This window comes from Notamacropus eugenii, chromosome 2 (assembly GCF_028372415.1).
Source record: "Notamacropus eugenii isolate mMacEug1 chromosome 2, mMacEug1.pri_v2, whole genome shotgun sequence".
Classification (NCBI taxonomy): domain Eukaryota; kingdom Metazoa; phylum Chordata; class Mammalia; order Diprotodontia; family Macropodidae; genus Notamacropus; species Notamacropus eugenii.
Genome location: NC_092873.1, coordinates 19,611,481 through 19,633,355, shown reverse-complemented (window position 1 = coordinate 19,633,355; position 21,875 = coordinate 19,611,481). Strand labels below are relative to the sequence as shown.

General features: G+C 40.6%; 1 protein-coding gene across 1 annotated transcript in view; it reads right to left on the bottom strand.

Moving 5' to 3' along the window:
• Positions 1-21,875, bottom strand: part of KDM2A (lysine demethylase 2A) — a 97,315-nt gene that overhangs the window by 42,522 nt on the left and 32,918 nt on the right. Inside the window, exons 3-5 of the mRNA XM_072639244.1 lie at positions 4,953-5,091; positions 2,776-2,854; positions 2,502-2,548 (exon numbers count right to left, since the gene is read on the bottom strand). Coding sequence (XP_072495345.1) covers positions 2,502-2,548; positions 2,776-2,854; positions 4,953-5,091 — 265 coding nt within the window. The remainder of the gene's footprint in view (positions 1-2,501; positions 2,549-2,775; positions 2,855-4,952; positions 5,092-21,875) is intronic.

The following is a 21,875-nucleotide window of genomic DNA, read 5'->3' as shown; positions in this document are numbered from 1 at the left end:
TACAGAAGACTGAGGACAGAGGCCCCAGGGGAGTACCCAGATCATGGAAAAAGGGGAAGAGCCAAAAGAAACAATGGTCAGCAAGAGAAGCAAGAAAGCAAAGGTTCTGAAGACTGGTAGTGGTCAGTGTCAAATGGGGCAGAGTTCAGAGTGGATTAGGTCTGAACTGAACACTCAGTCTAGCCTTGTACAGGCATTCCAGGGTGACCTAAATGCCCCAAGGAACTTCTAATAGAGACAAGAAAGACAACATCCAAGGGGATCAGACAATATGACGACAGTATGGCTGTTAGAGTAGAATACAAGTATAAATGAAATACAAACTATTATGTATTAAAAGCTTCAGTCATCTTTTGTGTTAAAGAAAAAACTGGCATTTCCTGCATATTAGCAAAAATGAGTACCACTAAAAATCTGGAAATACTAATTATGTATCAATTAAATATGCATTGAAGATCCTTGAACGTTGAGGTATCATATGGTTAGCTATCACGAGTAGGAAGGCACAGCTCCCTACTTTCTAGGGAGATACCAAGTAGTCTTGGGATGATAGCTGGAGGACTCTATGAAGGATTGAGGAGGGAATGAACAGACCAACCTAGGCGTCTGTGGTGAGAATGGCCATGACTCCATTTTGCACACAGCATTCTGACCATCATTACCAGTCCTGGCATGGTAACAGCCAGTCACCTACTGAATCTCTCACCAGCCAGCTATGTGGACTTTGTCACTGCCCTATTAAGTTATTAATATTATTATGTTAATATCATATATTAATACATAACATATATGAATATAATATATAATAATATAATATATATTACTATATATCTATTCATCTGTAAAAAAGCCCCACTCCCTACTCCCACCACAGGCCATGGCAATGAGGTAACTATTTTATGGAATTTTTAAGGAGATGCCGCTACCAGCACAGCAAGCAGATTTCTGAGGAGCTGCGCAAGAGGGTAAGGAAAAAGCAAAGTAGAAGATTGGATTCAACGAACTTATGAGAGCACCCTCGATGGGTATTCCCAATGGGTCAAGAAAGGCAGGGGAGGCATGTATACCTTAATGTGTCAGGGCAGTGACTGGTCAGGCCTGGAGACTGACCCGAGACTGAAGGTGATAGTGACCAAGGGAAACATGCTCGAGTTAGATTCGCCATGTCTATAGGCATACAGCTCCGCAGAAGTGACCATGGATGCTGGGTAGGGGGAAGACCCTAAGGAGGAGGGTGGCATAGTGTGCACTGAGTCATCCTTCTGTGATCTACAGAAGAAACAGCCAGGTGGAGCACTGGAAAGGATCCTCTGGTGACCAGAAGAAGGCCCTGCAGACGATCATCTCCAAAAAGAAAAAGGACAAGCCCATCTAGACATAGCATACATAGCACAATGCTCTAAGGGAAAATGCTGGAGGAACTGCCATAGCTAATTCTGGCAAACTTGAAATTTGTGGTTAAATACAGGATAAGCAGAAACTGTCTTTAGCTTCAACTCTTTCTGAAAATATTTATGAAAGGTGACTAGCATACTTTCCGGCCTTAGTGAATAGAATTAAACTTGCAATGTTTGTGGGTGATCTTGGATCTTAAACACAAATTAGGCCCTTAAGTATTTGATGAATCAATGACTACCCTCTGAAGACCTGACCAGGACAAGTCTGGCAAGATTTTAAAAAAACAATTAAAATACATCCTTTGAAACCTGCTAATCTGTTGTTAAGATTTGTTTCTTTCCTAAAAGAGCTAAGTAACAAATTCTGGTGAAAGCTCTTTCTAAGGAAGATCTAATTGTGGATGGCTTGTCTCTAGGACTCACTCAGTTCGGCAAGTATTTGTTAAAGCTCTTGGATATCAGGCACTGATGCCAAGTGCCCAAGATATGGAGGCAAAACCACCCCAGTCTCTGCTCTCAAGGCACTTAAATTCTTTTGTGGAAAACACTGTGTTTACACATAAGTAAATGAAAGTATGAAGTAACCTGAGTGGGGCTGGGATGCTGACAAGAAAGGCTTCATTGGAAATCAGCACATGAGCTAAGCCCAGAAGGAAGCTCAGTGCTCTAACAGACAGAAGTGAAAAGAGATCCCTATTCTGCAGATGAGGAAGAAAGTCAGAGCCCAGACTGAGGCCACAAAAGATAGTGACAATCAGTTTTCATTTTAAAAGAAATTTAGTGAAAAGCTCTAATTTGGTTAGGAATAATTCCTTGGTTAAAATCCAGTGTCTGAAATAGTTATTCTCCTTTCTCTAATAAGTTGTTCTGGAAAATGATAGTGACAGGAACAAAATGGCAGCCAAGAGAAAATGGAGTGAAATGCCCTGTTCCAATGCCCATCACCCACAGGCAAAATGCCCAGGGGTCGCCATCCTGGGGGACAACTTCCACTTCTGGCTCGTCTGATCTGTGACTGTTCAGCCTCTCCAAGTGTCCAGTCCCGTACTGTGCCCAGCACCACGCCCCTCCCTCATGGGCCTGGAAGCCCGGACACACACTTACCCACACACATTTTCACATCATTCACAGTGAAGTCTGGGTCTGGCATCCTAGGAAATAAATACCAGAGTAAGGGCCAAAGGAGCAAAGAAAGCCCCAAGCCAGTGGGGCTCCATGATCTACCTCCCACAGCAGACACACCCATCTTTAAATGGAAGATTTACAAGGCTCCTCTCTGCTCTTTGATCACCCGTTTGATTCTCCCACTTTCAGCCACCCCAGGAGTACAAGACCAACAATTTCTCAACATATCCATCCATTCTGCCACCCCACTTACTTTATTCCAAGTCCATCAGAACTCTTGAAAATCAGAGGATCTCTCAAGCCACCCCGCTGGATGTACTCTACATTAAAATCTGTCACCAAGGAAAACAAACATTAGAAAGACCCAAGTTTCACCTAGAAATTCAAAACTCAATTTTCAAAATACAACTTATGCAAAGATTTGGTGATAGTACAACTGTCCCTAACTGACTACTTTCTACCCTGTCCTCAATATAAAAAAAAAAAACATTAATTCTGTCCACCATAATAAATACTTTTTCACCCCCTCTATATATTTGCCAAAGAGCACAGTTGAGTGGCACATGAAGACACTCACAGATGAACCATGTCAGGGCGACGTAGAAGGGCTTTCACTGCACTATTAACCTAGCCCAAGGAAAGAGAGTCCTTCAGGAAAAGCCCCTTCTTCAGCTGCCTCGAAGAAAAACTGGCACTAATATCCCTGAGGATGTCTCACTGTGGAAGTCATGACTACAGAAAAGCACCAAAGGACAGCTCTCAGAATCTCCACAAACTTTTTAAAGCACCTACTAGGTGTACCAAGTCATTTGCTCCTAGAAGGGGACTTCCCTGACACAGCTGGACCTTCTTGGCACCACCCTCCCACCCTTCCTCCTTTATTCCTGGCTCGATAATGAGCTGGCTCCCCTAAGCCTCAAGGCCAACCTTCAACATAACCTCAACCTCACCGTCTCCTGTCTTCTCCAGTAGATCAGCAGTTCCTCAATCATTCTGTCTCAATTTTTCAATTATTCCCTAGTCACTGATTCCTTCCTTGTTGTCTTCCAATATACCCAACTTTCCCTCCTTCTTACCCTAAACTCCTAGAAAATGCTGGTTATACTGACAGACTTAATTTCCTCTCTTCTTACTTCTCAATCCTTTGCAAACCAGTTCCCAGCATCATTACTCAGCGGTTAAGTGCTCCCTCCAAGGCTCCCAATGACCTTTCCATTGACAAATTCAATGGCCTCTTCTCAATCCTCATCCTTCCTGATCTCTCCACAGCCTTAGACTTTGGATTATCTCTTTCTTCACTAGGTTTTCATGTCAAACCCTTTCTTCAAGTCTTCCCCTTTCAAATCTATCCCCTATCCAGTGGTCAAAATGATTTTCCTAAAGAGAAGATCTGACCATGCTACCCTCCCTCAATAAACTTCAGCAGTTTCACATTGTCTCCCAAATCACACACCATGTTCTCTGTTTACCACTTACATCTCCTAACCTGGACCCTTTCAACATTTCCAATCTTCTTATACTTGGGGCCCTCCATACACTCTACACTCCAGCTACACTGGCTTAGGAACTGTTCCTTTAACACCAATCTATCTCTGATCTCCATACCTTTGCAATGGCTGTTCACCATCCCTTCCCTACTTCTGTCTTAGTTCTCCTGGATTCCTTTAAAATAGAGCTCAAATTCCACTTCTAGAAGAGGTCTTTCCTAGCCTACAACCCTTTTCTTCCCCAGGTGCAAGAGCCTTCCCCTCCCCTCAGAGATTACCTTCCACCTACTGTCCACATCTTATATGTACCAAGTTACTTCCAAGTTCTCTCCGCTTTGAGATGGTGAGCAACTCTAAGGACAGACTCTTTTTGCCTTTGTCTTTATCACCAGTGACTAGCACAGTGCCTAGGGCAAGGCAAATACTCAAATAAATAAATTCTTGTTGACAGACTGGTCTGGTATTCTCTCTGACCACTCCCTCTCAAGTCTCCTCTGATAGAGCCTTATTATGCCCTTTGTCTATGCTCCCAGGTTTAAAGATATGTGCCTTCTTCTGAGGTCCAGTAGAGCATCACAAAATGTCCACTGGATTATTCAGACTGGCTGTCTCGGGGATATCTTAACCTTATCATCTTACCCAGTTTTCTAGACTTGCCTATTTTTGTCAGACATCATTCTTTTCCCAGTGTTCCAGGTTCAGAACATTGGCTATATATGAATACACACACAGACATTTTCTCTCCCAACAGACTGTGAGTTCACTGAGGGCAAGGACTTAATACTTGTCTCTGTGTCCCCAGGGTCTAGTACACTGCCTAGTACACAGTAAGCATTTAATAAATATCTGTTGATTGACTGAAGAGCTTGTATCTAGCTAAGATATAAAGTGTATGTAGAGAGAGCTTTGATCATTCAATGAGGACAGAGTCAATTATACTGACCTTTTCCTTCCATAAAGGTGACAAAGCTAGCACTGTATTTGTTGGTGTGGAGTTTTTCATCCAGGTCAAAAGTCCTTTTTCCTTCAATTTCATCATCAGAAATACCATCATCTTCATAGCGTCTTCTCATGGTGCCACGCTGTAAGGAGGAGGAGAAGATGGAACTCGTTAGGAGCTGCAATTTGTGGCTTCACCCCCGCAAAGGTAACAGTATTTTCCAACAGTGCTAGAGAGCTATCTCAGCCTTGTTACTAACTGGCAATCATCCATTAATTCTCCAGCTTATGCAGACCTACCTATTCCTTCTACTGAGTTAAGAGAGAGCATACATGAACTGCTAGAATAACCCAACAGCTGGAATCAGGCTAATGCTAACTTCTTGAACTAAGAGGATCACAAAGTTTATAAGAATAGCGATTTTTATAGACCAGCACTAACAAAGGTTTCACTGTCGGGTCTATCGGTGGCAATAGCTGAATTTATGAGTATCTTCAAGCAATAACACTTTACGTAATGTTTCCATTACTCATAAAAAACCCAAATCCTTTGTCAGCCTTACATTAAAAGCTTCCAGAATTGTGTAATCCTGAGTACAGGCTCAAATACTTGCCAGGCAATTTAATAGTTGAAACATAAGCCTGGACAGCTCTCATCCATTCAAAGTGGTGGTAATCTTCGAAGTAGAGTGTGATATACAGGAAAACAAACCAGACCCAAGGAGGGAAGCACAGCTGTCAGTTCACTCAAGGGATGCCCTCCACTGTGGCTCATATTCCCCTTCCTGCACCCTGTACAGATTGCACTGGCCATCACCCCAAGGGGATGGTCATTCTCAAATTGACCCCTCTTAGGCCCATGTCACCCCTGCAGCAGTCACCAAGTTCCTCACTGTCCCCCAACTCATCTTCCCCACCTTCCCCCAGGTGGATGAGAAGGCTCAGGGAGGCAGAGCAGTGGCAAAAAGGAGAGAGAGCAGAGGTAGGAGCTGGCACAGCCAGAGAGGAGAGGTGGGTACTTATGGCTCTGGTCTGCAGCTAGGCATCCTTTCCCTCAATCCATTGGTCCCGGAACAGCCACACTTTCGATCCGGAACCTGACTTCCACAGACTACCTCTATCACCACAAATTCTTTTTAATTGCTTTATCCTAAAGGGCTAAACCATGATTTTAAAAAAAAGCATATTCAATTGCACTGTTGACTTAAAAAGTACTGAAAATGTTTAAATAAGAACAAAAAAATTTTTTGCATTAATAAAATAAAAATTATTTTGAATGGTTTATTTTATATAATATTTTTATAGTTTTTATTTCTTCTTTAGTCATATGCCTATATATTAATTTATAACTTAATTTATTTTTATATAACATAATTATTGTATAATATAATTATCTCAACATTTTAATTTCTGTATGTTTTATTACGTACAAAATATAATTAGTACAACAGTATATGTATACAATATATATCTATACACATGTATTGGTAAGTATGTCTAAAAAATTGATGGGATATGTGTTCAAAAAAGGTTTGAGACCACTAAGCTAGATAAAAGGACTAAAGTGTTGTATGGTCAAATTAACAAGAATTTATTAAGCTTCTACTATGTGCCAGGCACTTTACTAAGTCCTGAGAAGATAAAAAAAGAGTCTCTGCTCTCAAGGGAATCCCATTCTAATGGGGAAACACCTAAGTACAAACAAGACATATACAAGATAAACTGGAGAGAATCAGAGAGAAAGCACTCCAGTCATTCTTGAAAACAATTTGGAACTAAGCCCCAAATGTTACTAAATGGTACAGAATCTTTGTAAAAACCAGTACTAGGCTTCAACCTCAAAGAGATCAAAGAAATAAGGAAAGGAATCCTATGTACCAAAATATTTATAGCAGCTCTTTTTGTGGTAGCAAAGACCTGGAAACCAGTAGTTTGCCCACCAATCGGGGAATGAACTACTGTGCTTTTAGAAACAAAAAAGAGGACAGAAGTAACTTGAGAAGACTTTCATGAGTTAATGAAGAGTGAAGTGAATAACACCAGGAAAAGAATTTATACAATAACCATGTTTTAAGGACAATTTCCAAGAATTAAGAACTGATTGAGGCAGTGAGCAACCACTATTCTAGAGGACCAATGATGAAACATTCACATCTGGAGACAGAGGTGATATTAAAAATGCAGAATAAGAGAGAGAGAGAGAGAGCACAGGGTGAGTTGAACAGGAAGGGATCATATCTTAAAAAATGAAATTAAGGGGTGAGAGAGGAATATATTGGAAGGAGAAAGGGAGAAACGGAATGGGGCAAATAATCTCTCATAAAAGAGGCAAGAAAAAGACTTTTCAATGGAGAGAAAAAAAGGGGAGGTGAGGGAAAACATGAAGCTTACTCTCATCACATTCGACTAAAGGAAGTAATAAAATGCACACTCATTTTGGTATGAAAAGCTATCTTACAATACAGGAAAAGTGGGGGAGAAAGGGATAAGCAGGGTGGGGGGGAAGATGGAAGGGAGGGCAGTGGGAGGAGGAAGCAATTAGAAGTCAACACTCTTGGGGAGGGACAGGGTCAAAAGAGAGAGTAGAAGAAATGGGGGGTAGGATAGCATGAAGGGAAATATAGTTAGTCCTACACAACATGACTATTATGGAAGTCATTTGCAAAACTACACAGATATGGCCTATACTGAATTGCTTGCCTTCTCAGTGGGGATGGGTGGGGAGGGAGAAAGGAGGAAAAGTTGGAACTCAAAGTTTTAGGAACAACTGTTGAGTATTGTTCTTGCACACAACTGGGAAACAAGAAATACAGGTAATGGGGTATAGAAATTTATCTTGCCCTATAGGACAAAAGAGAAGATGGGGATAAGGGAAGGGAGGGATGTGAGAAGGGAGGGCAGACTGGTGGTAGGGATAATTAGAATGCTTGGCATTTTGGGGTGGGGGGAGGGGAGAGATGGGGAGAAAATTTGGAACCTAAAATTTTGTGAAAATGAATGCTGAAAACTTTAAATAAATGTTTTAAAAAAATGAAGGACAAATAAAAAATAAAAATGCACAGGAAAGCATGAATGCTTGTATATAGACAATGTTTGTCTGATTATACATCTTGAAGGGATTGTTCTTTTCCTTCTCAGTGTGGTACAGAAGGGGGTTGCAAGAAAGGAGGTGCTACAATTTAGTATATTCAAAAGAATGTACTATTTCAAAGATGATTCAAAAAAGCAGAAATTCCCCTAAATGATTTATAGCAATGGCAATACCACTGGGATAACTAGATAGCTTTCAAAAGTGACTACTCCAAAGAAACCAACACAGTCTTGTTTGTTTTAAGAAAGATCTTTTTACTACTGCAAAAAGTGCTGTTTTAAATATTTTGTTGTATATAAACAGAGATTTTCTTCTCATCAATGACCTCCTTGGGATATAAGCCTAGAAATGTAACTCCTGGATCAAAGAGTACAGACATTTTAGTTATTTTATTTGCATAACTACAAGCTGTTTTCCAGAATGGATGTATTGATTTATATCTTTCCACAAACCCTTCAACATTGACTATTCCCATCTTTTGTTATCATTGTCAATTTGCAGGGTGTAAGGTAAAACCTCAGAAGTGTTTTTTAATTTGTGTTTCTGTCATTAGTGATTTAGAGCATTCTTTTTTATTGTATTAGTTTGTAAGGTTTTTTTTTCGGTTCTTATTTTAAATTTTTGAATCTATATTCATATTTGTCCCATAAAAAGAGTCTGGTAGAGTACTTCCTTTCTCAATTTTTGAGAATAACATTATATATATATATAAAGTTATATATATGTAACTTTATTATAGTATTGTTAATAATTGTTCTTTAAAGCTTGATAGAATTATCCTATAAACCTATCAAAATATTTACAGCAGCAATTTTTGTAGCAGTAAAGAACTAGAAACAAAATAGACAACCACTGACTGGGGAGTAAGTAGCTAAATAAATTGTGATTCATGTATATAATAGAATGTTATTGAGCTATAAGAAACAACGACTATGACAACTAGAGAAGCACGTTAGCACGGAAAGATCTACATGAACTGATAAAGAATGAAGCAGAGCCAGGAAAACACTATATACACAATGGAAAGAACTATCGAAACAATCAAAAGTATATGTTGCAAAATTATAAAGAACAACCATGGCTTCAAAGAGCAGATGAAAGACCCTCCCGTTCCACTGCTTCGCAGGAGCAAGAGATTCAAGGGTGGGGTACACCATCCATATTTTCAGACTTTTTGAATGTAATAATCACTTTTTAATCTCATTTTTGCCATGTATGTTGTTATATAGGACGGTTCTCTGTTATGGGATAAGAATAAGAACATACTTTTGAGAACCTCTGATTTAGAAAAATAAATACATATAAGTTTATGCTCTAATCACCATGATTAATAAAATTTTATATAGACCAATGACAGTATGATATTATACTCTAAAAGGACAGGAAATTTCTTTTCTTTTTTTGGGGTGGAGGGAAACAACCATTACTCGTAACTGTGCATATTTCCTATTTTGTAAAAGGTAGCACAATCTAGTGCCTAAAGAAATCAAATCAGCAATCCAGACCCTGGAAGCACCCACTGGGCCCTCAGCTTGGCTAAGGTAGGGATTAAGGGGGGGGGCTTCAAGAAGAGGAGCTGTAGTGTTTAAACCCTGGTGGAGAGGCTGAGTAAGAGCCAAGAGATTGGGACTGAAGCCTTGGATCAGTTACTCAGATTTTAAAGCTTTCTGTCTCTCTCTCTCTACGAGGGATACATGAAAAAACGCTTCTCCACACAGGATAAAGTTGAGAGGACACAAATATTTGTTTCTTGCAACTCTGGGCGGCGCAAGCAACAAGTTAAATGATAGGATCAAGATTAAATGTATCTGCTAATTATAAGGCACTATGCCAAACGAATCGGTCACAGTGACAAAAAAATGGAAAGTCCCTGCCCTCAAGGAGCTCACATCCTATTGAGGCACACTGTATAAACATTAAGTAAACGAAATCAGGAGCAGCTAAGCAGCATCCTGCATGACAGAGTGCTGAGCCTGAAATCAGGAAGATCTGAGTTCAAATCTGGATCAGATACTTCCTAGCTCTGTGACCCTAGGCAAGTCACTTTGCCCTCTTTACCTCAGTTTCCTCAACTGTACAATGAGCTAGAGAAGGAAATGGCAAATCAGTCTGGTGTCTTTGTCAAGAAAACCCCAATGGCATCACAAAGAGTCAGGCATGACAGAAACAACTAAGCAACATCAAATACAAGATCATTTGAGGAAGGGGAGAACATTTGGAAACTAGGACAATCAGGAATGGTTTTCTGCCCATGAGATGAGCTTTGACAGAACTGAGGTGATGTAAAAAGATACAAATGAGAAGAGTGGGAGAAGAAGGAATGCTGAGTTGGAAGAATGGCAAATTGGATGGAATCATGTAGAAAGATGGGCTGGAGCTCTGTCGGGAAGGGCTCCCAAGCCTGCATTTGGCCTTAGAGGCAGCGGTGAGTCACTGAAGATACTGAAATAGGGCAACACCACAGAACACCTGTGTCTGAGGGTCATCTATTTGGCAGTTGTGTAGAGATGAATTAGAGGAGAGAGTGGATAAATGTAAAGTTCCATATTGGTTTTTTAAAAAATCAACCGTACAAACACAGCTAGGTGAAGGAGGGCTGGCCAAAAACATGCATGAAAAGGACTGGGGATGAGGGGAGTTTACTGGATTCTAAGATGGATGTAATTGCAATATGGCAACCAAAAAAGATGGTGCTATTTTAGACTGAATTGAGAGGCCTAATATCAAACTTTTTATTAAGTGCCTAGTGAGAACAGAGGAATGCGTTAGGAAATGGGAAAAAGTGGAGTTAACAAAGTTTACATGAGTTTATTATCAAGGTGTTTAAAATTCAGTGGGGGAATAAGGTACAAATCATGCAAAATGACACAGGAAGTCAGGTCTGAGAGAAGGTCATTACCAAGCAGAAGACTTCCTGGAAAAGAAGCATCTGAGTTGAGCTTTCAAGAATGACAACATTCTAAGCAAGGGGGAACAGTCAGAGCAAATCTAAGGTAACAATCATTGACTAAGGGTTACCTTGTACCTTCAGACAAGAAGCACAGCACACACTTATGCTCGGGTGGATGAGGGGGAGTGACAACGGTTCAGTTTCAAACAGAGTCTATTCTATCCAGATCGATTCAGAGATGATAAAGCGGGGAAAGGCAGGGTGGTCCTGAGCAAGAAGCAGCCTTTAGGGGCTTAGCCATACCAGGTCTAAAACTGTATCATAAAGCAGGAATCAACAAAACCATCTGGTCCTGGCAAAGAAATAGAGAGGTGGTAGAACAGTAGAATAGATTAAGTACACAAAACAGTAGTAAATGACCACAGTATTCTACCTAATGTTGGATAAACCCTGGAGATTCCAGTTTCTTGGATGAGAATTCATTATTTGACAAAAGCTACTGGGAAAACTAGAAAACGGTATGGCAGAAACTAGGCATAGACCAACCTTTAACACCACAGGAGAGCAAGGAATAGTGTACCTGTTAGATCTATGAAAAAGGGAACAATATGTGACCAAATAAGAGATAGAGGACATTATGAAATGCAAAATGAATAATTTTGGTTACATTAAATTAAAAGGTTTTTGCACAAACAAAACTAATGTAACCAAGATTAGAAAGAAAGCAGAAAGCTGGGAAACAATATTTACAGCAAGTGTCTCTAATAAAGGCCTTGTTTCTCAATTATATAGTGAACTGAGTCAAATTTATAAGAATATGTTATTCCCCACTTGATAAATGGCCAAAGGATATGTATAGGCAGTTGTCAGATGAAGAAATTAAAGTTATCTATAGCCATGAGAAAATGCTCTAAATCAGTATTGTTTAGAGAAATGCAAATTAAAACAACTCTGAAGTACCACCTTACACTTCTTTGATTGGCTAATATGACCGAAAAGGAAAATGATAAATGTAGGGAGAAGATCTGGGAAAACTGAAATATTAATGCATTGCTGGTGGAGTTGTGAACTGATCCAACCAGTCTGGAGAGCAATTTGGAACTATGTCCAAAGGGCTATAAAACTGTATACCTTTTGATCCATTAACACCACTTCTCAGTCTGTCTCCCAAAGAGATCATAAAAAAAGGGGAAAGGATCCACATGTAAAAAAATATTGATAGCACTCTTTTTCTGGTGGCAAAGAACTGGAAATTGAGGGGATGCCCATCAAATGGGGAATGCTGAACAAGCTGTAGTATATGAACATAATGGAATACTACTGCTCCATAAGAAATGATAATCAGGTGGATTCTAAAAAACCTGGACTTCCATGAACTGATGCAGGGTGAAGTGAGCAGAACCAGGAGAACACTGTACACAGTAGCAGCAACACTGTGAGATGACCGACTGATAGACCGCTCTTCTCAGCAAAACAAGGATCCTAAGACAATTCCACAGCCAGATCTGAATGCAGCTGGAAGCATACTATATTCACTTTTTTGTCTGTTTGTTTTCTATGGCTTTTTCCATTTGTTCTGTTTCTTCTTTCTTAACATGATTAATGTGGAAATATGTTTACATGATTGCACACGTATAGCTTGTATCAATCAGATTGCTTGCTGTCTTAGGGAGGAGGGAGAAAACATCTGGAACTCAAAATTTTATAAAGGATGAATGTTGAAAACTATCTTCACATGTAATTGGAAAAAATAAAATACTATTTACAAAAAAAGGAAGGAAGGAAGGAAGAAAGAAAGAGGCAGCCTTGAATCCTAGGCAGAGGAGAGTCTGGACTCCACTTGGGAGGCTGCAGCAAGGGATTCCTTGTCATGTTCCCTGACGTAAACTGTCCCACCTCTTCTCTTGCCCCTTCAAGCCTCCATAACCTGCCTCCACCACCGAGGACCAGGTTTTATATCCTGTTGAGAGTGCCAGGGACACCTGCTACATGGGGACACTCTGGAGTCCCATCTCCCCCTCCATCCATTCCCTCATTCTTCTGTTGCTCCATAGCCTCTGATGAAGAAATGGTCTCCTGCGTGTCTATCAAGGCTAATGCCTCTACATGTGCCCTAGATCCCACGCCTCCAGCAAACTGTTCCCCACCATTATTCTGTCTCTAATCTTTCCTCTTTCTCCAACCCAAATCTCTCTGACCTAGAAAGCAAAATAAAAAATAAAAATTTTTAAAGATGCTCTCTGATCCAGTGACACCAATTTCCTGGGCTGTTCTCAGAATGAGAGACTCTGTCTCTTGGCTTCAAGTATTTTCTCTGGCTATCTCCCAAAACTGGAAGGCTCTCCTTCCTCATCTCCACCTACAGGCTTCTCTGGCTTCCTTAAGTTCCAACTAAAATCTCCCCTTGTACAGGAAGCCTTCCTCATCCCTTCTTAATTCTGGCTCCCTCTCCCTTGTCATCATTCCCTCTCTATCCTGTATGTAACATTTTCGTTTGTTGCTGTCGCCTTCATTCAACTGTCAGTTCCTGGAAGGCAGGGACTGTCTTTTCCCTCGTTTTGTATTCCCAGTGCTTAGTACAGTGCCTGGAACATAGTAGGAGTTTAATAAATGCTTACTGTCAACCAAAACCCTCAGAACCTTTTATGATGAAGCTCTTAGGCGGGAAAAAAATTCATTTCCTCCACTTCTTCTCCTTCACTTCCAATACTCTGCAATCTGGTTTCTGGACTCATCAGAGAAGTGAGAATCACATCTACTAATGAATAGTCTCTAAATAATCAAATTTGAGGGGCTTTTAAAAAAATCCTCATCCCACCTGACCTTTGTGCAACACTTAACACTGCTGATCACCCTTCTCCTCAGAAGACACTCTTCCCTCTCTGGGTTTTGGGGACCCTCTAGTCTCTTTGGTTTTTCTCCTACCTTTTTGACCATGCCTCAGTTTCCTTCTCTGGACCATCAGCTGTATCAGTCCTTCCAGCTAGGAATGAACCTCAAGGCTCTGTCCTGGGTTCTTTTTCCCCTGGTGACCTCATCATCTCCCACAGGCTTAATTATCATCTATATGCAGACAAGCCCCAAATCTACAGACCCAGACCTAGTTTCTTGTGACCTCCAGTCGCACATTACTAACTGCTTACTGGAGTTCTTTTAAGTGGATGTCTCACAGACACCTCCAACTCAATATACCCAAAGTAAAACTCCCCTTTCTCACCAAACCCATACCTCTTCTAAACTATATACACCACTCTCAATCCAATCTCCCGGGTTTGGAACCTTGGAATTACCCCTTCACTATCTCAAATTCCTGCCCAGCCTCATTTCCTCCCTAGCATCTCTCCAATATGCTTTTTTTTCTTTTCACAACTCACCAAAGATAACATGACTCCGACCTTGGCCTCTGTATCCTGCCTGGGTGACCCTGGCACAGCAACTGGAGAGTTGTCCTCAGTGTCTCTTTATTTCAGGCCCCTGACTCTCATGAAACAGTGGTGAAGGCCTCCTCTCTGATCCACCCTCCATTCAGCTGTCCAAGGGATCAGGCAAAGGCACAAGATCGACTATGTCACTCACCCCCTGGCCTCCTTCCCCTTTACAACTGACTCCAATCTCACCATGTCCAGCCAGAGAGGCCTTCTTTTCTCTCCTACAGATGACACTACCACCCATCTCTTGACCTTTGGGCACTAGCTCCCTTCTACCTCTCAAAATCCCAAGTTTCCTTCAAAGTTCAATCTCAAATGTTACTTTCTAAAGGAGACTTTTCCTGAGTTACCCCACTACTCCCACCTCCCCAATCTCCACTGCTAGTGCCTTCCCCACCAAAATTACTTCATATGTATTATCTATTCTATATACCATTAGCTGGGTACGTACGATCTCATCTGCTGGTGAGTAAGCTTCTTGAGGGGGAATTCTTTTTTTGTTTGGCATCAAATAAATATTGGATTTGTTGGCTGGGGCAAGGGGTCAAAGAAGAGTTCGAGTAGGAGTGATCAGATCACTCAAACAACCTGATGTATAAAAAAACCATGCTATTTTCGTAGAGGCATAAAGGATGGCTTGAATGAAGAAGACAGGCAAGATGGGAAGATGGAAGTAGGAGGCTCCTACAACAATTCTGATATAAATGCCGAGAAAGAAGAGGAAAGAGATTAAGAGCAAGACTGACAGCGATGCCAGCCAGAGGAGACGCCAATGGGAGAGTACGCTGGGGGAACAAGTCAAAACCATGGGAAACCAGGCAAGTGACTCAGTCAGGGACACAACAGCTGTCTTCAAATATCTGAAAAAAGGATTAGGTTTAGGAGGAGTGAGGGAAAGTTTTTGAGGATGCAGAGCTATCCCAAGTAGAATGGGTCTCCTCAGGAGGTGGAGGGAATCTTCTCACTGGGATGGCCAAAGGAAGGCTGGAGGAGCACTTGCTGGGCACAGGTGAATCTGTAAGGAAAGGCACAGAGACAGAGACATTCCCATGGCCTAGGCAAGACAATGAGCACCGTAATAAAGGGGGCAAGATGGATTCATGAGATGTTAGAGAAATGGACTTCCTAAAGCCCGAGAGAGAATACTCAACAACCAAAGAGAACATCAAGGGAAACCAAGGCAAGGCCATTACTGAGCTTGCCAAGCTTTCAGGACACCCATTCTTAGCGTAGCAACTGGCACACAGTCAGTGCTTAATCAATGCTTATTTCCTTCCTTCCTAGGGAGAGATGTCCTAGAGGCCATTGGAAACAAGGCTAGAGATACAGATTTGGAAGTCACTTAATATCAAGGTAGTTTTTGGTTGTGAGGTTAAATAAGTTTATGAAGAGTAAGAGGGTAGAGAAGTCCTATGTCCAAAATGAGGGAGATGATGGCTGTACGGTATTCTGGCATGTAGACATGAGGGCAGCTTTGTGGTGCAGCGGATAGAGCTGGACCTGGAGTTAGGAGGACCTTGAATTCAAATGTGGCCTCAGATACTTCCTAGTAGTGTGATCCTGAGCAAGTCACTTAACCCTGTTTGCCTCAGGTTCCTCATCTGTAAAATGACCTGGAGATGGAAATGGCAAACCACTCTTCAGTATCTTTGTGGAAAAAAAAAGAATCAAAAAACCCAAATGAGGTCACAGAGTCAGACATGACTGAAAAATGACTAAACATCCCATACCAACGAAACTGCAAAATCGATTTAAAACAAAATTCTCCATGCTCAGAATAGTTCCTGAGGCACAGAATGCACTGAAAAAATTCTTACTGATTGAATGAGAGGGAACATTTCTGCTTAACCTCACCTAGTTCCAATCATCCCATTGCTGTGACCTGACTAAGCAGTTACTAGAGTTTGGGTTCTGTTGACTTGTTTTTGTTTCTAAATTTCTCTGTAAATATTTACCATTCTTGTCAACTGGGCTGGAATCTCTAGCTGAGCATCTTACTCTTCTGTGCCCCCACAGCTCTAGAAGAAAGCTCTACACACATGGGTCCCACAGGCTTCTGTCCTGGGTCCTCCTCCCTCCAGAGGTGAGCTCCCATGGATTGAATTACTATTTCCATTTTGCATATTCCAAAATCTACCTCTCCTGCCCCAACCTCTCTGCTGACCTGCAGTCTCCTATCTGCCTTTCAGACATCTCAAACTCAGTATGTCCAAAACAGAACTCATCATTTTTCCTCCAAACTCTCTTACTGATGAGTCTACCTGTCTCAAGTCTCTTCCCACTCCAATCCTCCCTCCATTCAGTTACTAGAGTTCTGTCTATCATTCAAAGGCCTATATAACTGAGCCCTTTCCCTTTCCAATCTTCTTACACCTAACTCCTCCACCTGCATTCTTTAATCCTTTGACAGTGGACTCCCAGCTGTCAAATGAACAAGACCATCCATCTCTCCCTCTCTGCTCTGGGCATCTTCTCTGTGCCTCATGATGGAAGGCTCTCTCTTCTTTCCCCTTCCTTCTTGTGAATCATTTCCTATGTATCTGTACACATGTGCTTGCATGTAGACTGTAAGCACCTTGAGGGGAGGGGCTGTCCTTTGCCTCTTTGTCTCCCCAGCGCTTAACACAGTAACTCGCACATAGTAGGTACATAATAAATGCTAACTGTCAGTAGGCAATGACACTTCATGACCAGCTCTGCAGCCTCTTCCATTTTTTATTTGTTCTAAGGACTACACAAGAAGCTATACCCCAAATTCCTTCCAATTTCCCAAATCTTGCCCTAGTTTCCACCTTCCTTTGAAGACCAGGAGTCTTCCCATCTAAGGTTCTTTGGTTGGGAAATGGGATAAAACTCATACTCAGAATAATTACCAAGTAAATCCAACTGGTGACCAGTAAAGTTGATCTGGAGAGTTCTCTCTCCCAAAGTTACCCTTAAAGAAGAAATTTGTGTGATTTTGTCAGTGAATATTATTTAAGCTTCTATGGAGAGGCCATAGACCATTTAGTTCAGGACCAAGATAAAAGTAGCCTGCTGCTTGTGCTTCTGGGATGCGGACAACGCCAGTGCCATGTTAAGAGGACACGATACATCCCTGGAGTAAGTGAGGTCAACTGATTAGATGAGACTCTAAATATAGAAATGCTTCAGCAATGGAACAGGAACGGGAGCATGTTAGTACAGTCGCACTTGGCAACTTGTGTTGGAACTTCAAATTCAAGAAAGAATTTGCTGGGGTGGCCTGTCACTAGACATCCCATTTAATGGTAATTCTCAAGGTGGATGGGTGGCAGTGTGTGCTGCAATGTGTGCTATGCCATGGAGAACACAAAGACCCAGATTCCAATTTCGACACTGACACTTACCAACTGTGGCCCCCTGACAAGTAGTTCACTTCTCTAACCCTCAGTTTCCTGATCTGGAAAAAGAGGAGGGTGATGTTGACATGGTCTACCTCACAGGGCTCTTATTGCTTTTCGACTTTAGAATGCTATTAAAATGTGAATTTTTATTGTTTACCTTTTAACAGAAGGAGCAGGCAGAGAAAATATATTTTATATTAATTCATTCAATTAGCATTTTAGGCACCTACTGTGTGTACTAGGTGCAGAGGATATGAAGATATAAAAAGGTCCTCATTTTCAGAGAACTTCTCTTCTAGGGGGTAATTACATTTAGAAGGCCAATATATGCTGGAGACTGGTAGGTTTGTAGAAAACCCCTGGATTGTTGGAAGACTGTTAAGTGAGTTCTCCTCCTAGCTAATCAAGCCAAATGAATGCACAGAGTGAAATTAACTATTTGTATTTTTTCCATTTTCTGTGAACTGTTGTGAATTGTGAATGTTCCTCTACATTCATGATGTCTAAGTGTCCAACTGCACTGAATCTGATGAGCATTTAGGACTGAGAACACAAAATGATCTTGTGGGAGGCTTTACAGGATTTCTTTGTTTAAACAATCTCAAAGAAGAGTGGAAGTCCTAGAATCTTTAAGATTTTCCTAAGAAAGCTGTTTCCTGTAGTTCTGCACTTTGTGCTTAGATTTTTTTCCCTCTTAAGATTTGTCTAGGTTGGAAATCCTTAAATAAAACTGTTTAAAAAACGACAAGTGACCAGGCAGATGCTGTGTTGACAGCCATCTGTGAAGCACAAGCAGTATTATCTTATGGAAGTTCATTCCCAAATTCCAGATTTCACAATCCATGGAGTCCTTACCACTAGACCTGCCAGATTTAGTAAGTGGTCAATATATTTTATTAGCAGCTACTATAAGCCAGAGTTCGCTTACATGATCTTTTTAAGGAGCATTTAAACAAGTCTGGGCACTCTTGTAGGTGTGCCTCTCCTGGCTATAAGGTGAATCATTTCCCCACTGAGTCCCACTATAATTTTGGGGCAGCATGTCCTGCTCTTCCTGTCCTACAGCAATAACAGAGAGCAAACTGCCCCTGATAACTTCAGTAGCACCTTCTGTAGCTAAGTGAGGCTTCTAAGAATAAAGCTGCTGCTCCACAGCTTAGATTTCTGAGTAATGTTCCTCTTAAAGAGGGTGGATCTGGGTTGACAATCCAACCTCAATGCACAGGGCAGCAGTGACCATCAACAACCATTCAGATTAGCTGCCACTGGGAACCATATGGTCCAGGTCAGTAGATCTCAGGGCTGGCACCTTTTCCAACAAGGAATCTTAAAGAAGTTGGTACTTGGACACTGCTCTCAGGCACACACCCTGGCAGATTGAGAATCAGGACCAAGTTGATCAGACCCCAATGTTGAGGCAGTAAACAGAAGCAGGAAAATACTATGCTGACCACAAGCAAGTAACTCTGAGAGAATACTGATTGGAGGAGAAAGGATGCTCTTTCTCCTATCACTGATGAGGCAGGTGTGTGCTGGGAGTAAATGATGGAGGGATGCTAATCATGGATATGGAATGCTGTACAGTCGGACGGGATTATTACACTGGTGATTTTTCTTCATTTTCACTAAATGAAAGGAGATTTCTAAAAATGACTCTGTGGCAAATATAAAAGGCATCGATAAGACTTAAAAAATAAAAACTAGGATCAGACTCTGAGAATTAATCCCTTCTCCTCCAAAAAGCAAAAACAAAGAAGGCCAAATCGAAGCATATAATAAAACATGAGTGGTCTTTATCATTTCAACTGGACATTACAGGCATTGGACAGGCAGCCTTGGTAGGATCCAGGCAGATGAAAGCAATCTAATCAAATACACAAGCCTGGATGTTTGCAACCCTATTAAAATTCATTATGATTTGATGGTAAAAACTATTCAAATCTCTATCCTATTTTGCAGCCTAACAGTGGTCCACTGTCAGACGTGACTGAAAAGAAGTGTACTAGAAATGCTAATTATAGCAACAAGACAAGAACAAGAAATTAAGAGAATAGGCATAAACAAAAGAGAAAAAACTTACAGATGACATGGTTTACTGAGAGAACCCTAGAGAGTCATTTAAAAGCTAACTGAAACAATAAAAATTTCAGCAAAGTTGCAAGATATAAAGCAAACCCATATAAATCATCTGCATTTCTTCATTATTACCAACAAAATCTAGCAGAAAGAGATAGAAAGGGAAATTTCGTTTAAAATAAGTACAGATGATATAAAATATTTGAGAGTCTACCTGCCAAGGAAATGTGTGAATGAACACAATTATAAAGCATTCTTTATATAAATAAGACAGAGCTAAATGTACAGAAATATTAATGGCTCATGTGCTAATATAATAAAAGCCAATACTATGTAAATAAATTTTATTCATAAGGTACCACATCAATCAAACTACTAAAGGATTACTTTATAGAACTAGAAAAAACAATAACAAAACTGATTTGAAAGAACAAAAGGTCAAGAATGTCAAGGGAATTGAATTTTTTTTTTTTAAATGGCAAGGAAGGAGGCTTTGTAGCACCAGATCACAACCTATTCTATAAAGCTGTAATAAAAATAATTTGGCACTGGGTAAGAAGGAGAGGTTGGTCAGTGGAACAGGTTACATAAACAATACATAGACGCAAGTGAGCCAGTAACCTAGTGTTTAACAAACTCAAAAATAACAGCAATTGGGGCAAGAACTCATTATCTGACAACCACTGTTGGATAAACTGGAAACCGGTCCGACAGAAAATAGGCGTACACTAAGATAAGCTCCAAATGATTTAGAGATAAAGAGTGACATCATAAACAAATTAGAGGAGTGTGGAAGAAGTTGCCTGTCACATCAATGCATAGGAGAAGAGTTCATGACCAAACAAAAGATGGAGGTTCAAAGGAGATAAAATGAATATTTTTGTTTTTGCACAAACAAAACCAATGCACACAAAATTAGAAGAGAAGCCAGGGAATGGGCGGAGTGGGGGTGGAGGTGGGGATCTTTGCAGAAAGTTTCCTCTGATAAAGGTCTTACTTCAAATGACAGGACAAATTTACAAGAAAAAGAGCCATTCCCCAAACAATAAATGATCAAAGCACACAAAGAGCCAGTTTTCAGAGGAAGAAATCCAAGCTTTCAATAGCTGTATGAAAAAATGCTCTAAATCATAAATAATTAGAAAAATGCATATTGAAACAACTCGGAGGTACCATTTTGCACCTGTCAGATGGTTGATTTTTTTTTTAAAAAAAGGAAAATGACAAATGCTGAAGGGGATGTGGAAAAACCGGTATACTAATTCATTGCTGGCAGAACTGGGAATTGAACTAATCCTTCTAGGAAATTTGGAACTATCCCCATAAAACTAATAAACCAAACTGTGCATACCCTATAACCCAGCAATACCTCTACTAGGTCAAAATACAAAAGGTCCCATATATACAAAAATATTTATAGTAGCTCTTTTTGTAGTGGCAAAGAAATGGAAATTGAGGGGATGACCATCAACTGGGGAATGACCAAACATGCTATGGTACATGAATATGATAGAATATTACTGTGCTATAGGAAATGAAGAAGGGAATGCTTTCAGAAAAACATGGAAAGACTTGAATGAACTGAAACAGAGTATAGAGAGCAAACCAGAACAAAACATACAATAAAATATTGTAAAGATCATTAACTTTGAAAGACTTAGTAACTCTGATCAACATAATTACCAACCAAAACTCTAAAGTACTCTTGACAAAACATAATATCCATTTCCAAAAAGAGGATACAGAAGGCATATGAAAGCACATTCTCTTTTTGGATAAGGCTAATGCAGGAATTTGTTTTAAATGACTATATATACTTGTGATGGGTTTTGTTTTCTTGCCTTCTCAATGAGTGAAGAATGAGGCAGGGGAGGATTAAGAGAGATAACTCAACAAAAAAAGAAAAACCTGAATAAAAACATTTTTGAAATAGATGATGAAACTAAGATGGGGAACTCCTGAGTGCAGAAAATGTGGTCTCTTTCTTTCTTTCCTCTCCCACTTGCCTGTCTGCCCTGGGATCCTCCTTAGCTTGCAGAATCACTCAGCCCAGGAACACCCTGGAAGTGCCTCTGTC